The following is a 5,396-nucleotide window of genomic DNA, read 5'->3' on the forward strand; positions in this document are numbered from 1 at the left end:
TAAGTCATATAATCCATACTAATAATATAAGGGCATTCATAAAATCTATGTTATGAATATAAAATAAATTATTTTCTATTAAAATTTTTAAGTTGATTATTTATGTTAAATAATTACATTCTATTTATTAGCTTTATTTCAATATTCTTTAGTTTTACTTCCTTTACCGAAATCTTCAACTAAAGTTTGGCAATTGTCTCATATTCTGCCATTCGGGCTTCTAGCTAGAAAGTTTTATATGTTAGCAATCAACTGCTAAATTATTGTTTGCTTTCTGCATTATAAATTATCCAATGCAATGCTGATTAAAAAAAATACGTAAATTTTCTTAATTTATGCAGAATGGTATACCATATAAATGTCTCATTTCATGTTTAAATATAGATTGCAATGAAGATTAAATAAAGTTTCGCGACGTTATAGTTGGTTATGTATTTATTAATATATATATTCATTGTTATATTTTATATAACTAATTAGTATTAACAATTTCACCTTAATTTGATTATTTTGATTTCAATTAAATTCTGATGTTGTTTGGGGTGCAAATTAAGTCTATTTAGATCTATGCATGCCATACGTATTTTCATTTGTTCGCTTAACAAGTTGTTTAACTATATTATGGAGGATACCGCATTGGTATTTTGCAAGGAAGGGGCAATATTGTCATTTTATTGATATTTATTAATATTAATATGTGTTTTAAATTGATTAAATTAAGAAATGAGAATATTAATAAAATAAGTCAGTTTAGATGGAAAAATATAAAATTTTGAAAATTTTGTTAGGTAAACCTCCAAATCAAAATCATAATCACAATCATGAAGTTATGTAGTGCATTAACGGTTATCTATGTATATTGCGCATTCTGCGTACAAAATAAGAGTTGTACCGTTCTAATCATATCTTACGACATATATTTGATAGCACGGGCTCGATATGCAGCGATACTGCGATAGCGATATTGGGAGGAGATCCCATTAGAATTCTCTTCCTCTGAGATATCTCATATTTTGCGCGACATTTTGGAAAATTTTAACCGTTCAAAGACGTTCTGCACCAATCTCAAAGCTCACACAATACTGGCCCCCGCGCTATCCCCGAATAGGCACCGGACACGTAGGTCACGCAAAATATGAGGTATCTCAGGGGATGCGCACTCATCCCATTACGTGGCTGGTTGCTAATTTTATGCGGCATAAGTAAAGAATCTATTTAGCAGCGAGTGATATTTATATCTGCAGGGAATTGTGATGCACAAAAGGCTACAAAAAAAGGTATCAGAAACATGTGTTGATTCAACCCGATTTTGTCTAGGATTAAACCCTGGGATCTTTGGTATAACATTAATGCTGCGGATCAAGTACGAAGAATATAAGTTAATTCAGACCCGCTTCACAGAAGTTTGTACCGTATTTGATTCAGTTTCTTTTCGAGAGATAGGAGGAAAATATTGCTGCCGTTAGATCAGGACACACTAATCTTGAAGCAATTGAACGGTCACATTTGTTCGCTGGGGAGATGGTTTCCCTTGCTCGCAAGCTCCCGACCTGTAAAGATACTTGTCTTCCAGTTCCGACTCTAGGGTTTAGGGTTTAGACTTTAAAGTGGTTGTCTTCTTTCGGTTCCCGAGTTTCAGTAAAGAGAAGCCATGGCTGACGACGACTACAATAATATGGATATGGGGTTTGTTCTCTTTCTCCCTCTCTCTCCCTATCGTAGGTTCCTGAGTCTAGCATTCCTGTGCATTTCCCTTCCTTTTTTCAATAGTTTCCTTTCTGTTTTTCAATATGCATTGCGTTCACTGGCAAGTTAGATATCACTCATTGTGAGCAGGAACCAATAGTTCCGGTGGTGGTATGTTGATTGCGTTACTGTGGTGATTCTCCTGCTCCTTCACCCAGGAAACTGGCAGGGTGCTTTAAAGACATTCGTTTTTTAAATCCCTAAGGAAAATTGAAGGATTTTAGTTTCTTCTGTGCCGAGATTATCATATATTTTTCTTTTGGTTTTAGTTTATTGATGCTTAAATTATTTCGTTATATAGACAAGCTTGTTTAGTAATATTAGGAAATTCCTTGATGTCTCTTTGTGGTGACGATTTATTGGTGCTGTTCAGTGGGAGTCAAACAAATTGAATTGAGTGGGAGAAGGTGGAATAGTTGCCAAACAGTGTTGGAATAGAAGGTGGAATAGAGTGGAAATTTTGCTGTCGAACTCTCTCAGTTTGCAACCGAGCCCCTATCCCATCCAGAATGGAGTATTTTACTCGATGGCAGAGAGGATAGGGAATGGAGGGCGGGGATGGAATATCCTCTTGCATAAAAATGATTAATTCATATCCTCTGCATTAACTCAAAAGGGAATCTTTTGAGTTAATGCATCTCGACCATCCGATCTATTTTAAGATTTGTGCAGACTAGATCCGCACTGATAGTAAAGGCCCTCTATGTTATAAGTAGGAGCTGGATTGGTTCCGTTTAAAATCGGACGGTTGAGATTCATTAACTCAAAAGATTCCCTTTTGAGTTAATGCAGAGGATACGCATTAAAAAATGATGGGCTGGAATCAGATATTCCATTGGGCTGGAATATCTTATTTAATCATTCCCTTACATTTTTTAAAATTAAATTGTTTTTTAAATCAGAATTACCATCCAGGTATGAAGACGAGCCCCCAGAGCCTGAAATTGAGGTACCAACAAAGTTTTGGCCCTAAATTTTGCTAATCAGTATACTTTATTTATATGTCAGAGCTCGATGCAAATGCATAGCTAGGACTCATGATGATTATATCTAATTTCCAGTGCATGATCAGCAACATTGCATGTTATGAAACACTACTTATACCATCTAGAGACCGAATAAAGTTAATTGGTACTACTTGTGCAATTGATTGAAACAGGAAGGAGCTGAAGAGCCCGAAAACAATAATGAGGATGCACCTGATGATGTGGTAGCTGAAGAAGAAAAGGAGCAGCAAGAGTCTAGTGCACGGGTCCGCAAGACCTCCAAATACATGACTAAGTACGAACGTGCCAGGATCCTTGGAACTCGTGCTCTCCAGATCAGGTATGTTATATATAAATTATTTTTAATCACCGCATGTAACAAGCTTTTGGATGTTGTAATATAAAACTCATTCTGTTGTTTAATTCTGTTATATCAGCATGAATGCTCCTGTTATGGTTGAGCTAGAAGGTGAAACTGACCCGTTGGAGGTAATGTTGTCTTTGTTGTAATTGTGGTTTTCATAAAATTATTTAAGGGATAGAAAGATAAGGATTCTCTGTGCAAGATGAGTATTTCACAGCCTGACTAGTTTTCCAATTACTTCTGTTTTGTGCTGCTGCTGTTGTTTTTCAATTGAATTATCTCCTTGAAAAATCTTGTTTGGCCTGACACACAAATATGAAAATTTTGAATGCTGGTTTCACACAATCACACTGACAATCTAATTAAAATTCTTGGAATAAGAATTTTTGTATTTGGTTAATTCCACAGGTCTCTAGTCTGTACCCTGTATCTTAATTTCGCTGTGCTACTAATACTATGATTTGTTCAGAAAACCTGTTAATTATAATTTTTATCAATGACCAAGTTGGATAGCTCTGTTAGATATGAATTGATTTGTTGAAATTTGGAACTGTTTTTAGTGATAGCCTGTTTGCAAAACCTATGTAGTCACACTGAATTTGTAGTTTTTTTAAAATGTTTCCAGAAATTAATTCCATACATGTAGAAAAATTGAAGATTGAACACTCAGGCATTTGATGACCTACATGTTTCTGGGGACTGATTAATTGACAAATTGATTCGTAATATGTGAATTTTGAGTTTGCAATTATTATAGTTGCCCAGTTTGGACCAAAATGGATCCTTTGTGGTTGTGGATGGACAATTCAAGGTTTGCCAACCAAATTAATACATGGTGTATAGTTAAGCAACCTTAGTAAAATCCATTATATTCTATTTAAATTTTTAAGTTGATTATTTATGTTAAATAATTCCATTCTATATATGAGCTTATTGCAACATTCTTTAGTTTGACTTTCATTATCCAAATCTTTAACTAAAGTTTGGCAACTGTCTTATATTCTGCCATTTGGGATTCTAGCTAGAAAGTTCTATATGTTAGCGATCAGCTGCTAAATTATTGTTTGCTTTCTGCATTATAAATTATCCATTGCAATGCTGATTCAAAAAACACGTAAATTTTCTTAATTTATGCAGCATGGTATACCATACTTATTTCTCATTTTATGTTTAAATATAGATTGCAATGAAGGAGCTGAGGGAGCGAAAGATTCCCTTTACCATCCGTCGATACTTGCCTGATGGAAGGTAACCAAAAAAATAAACTTTTTATTATTCAACGACTGACCAAAGATGTGTGAATTATATTATTTTCTCGATGGTTAGCCTCTTGTCATTTTGAATTTTAGTTGAGTAATTTGGTAAGTAAATAATAAAAGCAGCACTTTAAATATGCAAAATTAAGCTGTTGGGCATAGATATATTATTAGAGAGATACAGGAGCTTTATTTTCACATTTTTTGCTGTCAAATGTTGTAGTTCTGGTATCATTCTGGTGCCTCCAACTGATATGCAAAATCTAGAGTTATCATGGATGTTAAAGAGAAAAAATGATGCAACTTTTTATTTACTATTGCTACTTGACAGTTATGAAGATTGGGGGGTTGATGAGCTTATAGTAGAGGATTCATGGAAGAGACAAGTTGGTGGCGATTAAGAAAATCTATCTTTTAACCGGTGATTAAAATAGTCATGGTTTAACTTATGTAGCTGTGGCTCCTTCAGCATATGTAAAAAAAATATCATTGCCCGACTGCAAACTAGGTTTTCACTCAAATGATATTATTCTGGTTCACTTAATGTTGGTACACTATGATTTAACTTTGTGGTGTTCACTGATCTTTATCTTTTAATCATTTAAGTTTCTTCTCGGTATTCTTGACATCATTAAGATGAAAGCAGTTAAGATAAAACGGTTTACGTGTCATGTCTAATGCTACTTTTCACTGATGTTGTTTGTTAAGTGGAAGATGAAGAATTATAAGATTTGGATCCTATGGTTTGGATTCAAACCCCATGGATGTTTCATATTAATACCCTCCTACGAGAGACTGCATTGGTGCAGATTCAATTTGTCTGTGTTAGAGAAAATAACCCTAGAGCAAGAGTAATTATTTGTGCTTGTATATTGAGAAAAAACAGCAGAAATTGACCTTCCAAAGCAATGGGGAACAAGACCATCTGCTGTGTTACACTGCGTCTCGGAATTTGATGGATGATGAGATTTCCATAAAAAAAAAAACCATTATTCCTCGTACCATTCCTTGTGTTCTCCCCTTTTGCACATACATTGATCTATT

The 5,396-nt window shown here is 34.4% G+C and overlaps 1 protein-coding gene across 1 annotated transcript; it reads left to right on the plus strand.

Moving 5' to 3' along the window:
• Window positions 1-1,545: 1,545 nt before the first annotated feature.
• On the plus strand, window positions 1,546-5,009 carry LOC144575873 (DNA-directed RNA polymerases II and V subunit 6B-like). The gene is made up of 6 exons (XM_078326125.1): window positions 1,546-1,686; window positions 2,662-2,695; window positions 2,906-3,072; window positions 3,170-3,221; window positions 4,277-4,344; window positions 4,684-5,009. Exons 1-6 carry the CDS (start codon window positions 1,652-1,654, stop codon window positions 4,751-4,753), a joined length of 426 nt encoding a protein of 141 aa, XP_078182251.1. The 5' UTR covers window positions 1,546-1,651; the 3' UTR covers window positions 4,754-5,009.
• The last annotated feature ends 387 nt before the right edge of the window (window positions 5,010-5,396 follow it).

The sequence above is a fragment of the Carex rostrata genome, chromosome 24 (genome assembly GCF_964058835.1).
Source record: "Carex rostrata chromosome 24, lpCarRost1.2, whole genome shotgun sequence".
Taxonomy (NCBI): domain Eukaryota; kingdom Viridiplantae; phylum Streptophyta; class Magnoliopsida; order Poales; family Cyperaceae; genus Carex; species Carex rostrata.

Excerpts from the sequence above, each read along its gene's own strand:
- LOC144575873 (XM_078326125.1), top strand. The coding sequence starts at position 1,652 with ATGGCTGACGACGACTACAATAATATGGATATGGG. Across the intron at positions 3,073-3,169 it reads ACTCGTGCTCTCCAGATCAG|CATGAATGCTCCTGTTATGG; the intron begins GTATGTTATATA and ends CTGTTATATCAG. Across the intron at positions 4,345-4,683 it reads CGATACTTGCCTGATGGAAG|TTATGAAGATTGGGGGGTTG; the intron begins GTAACCAAAAAA and ends GCTACTTGACAG.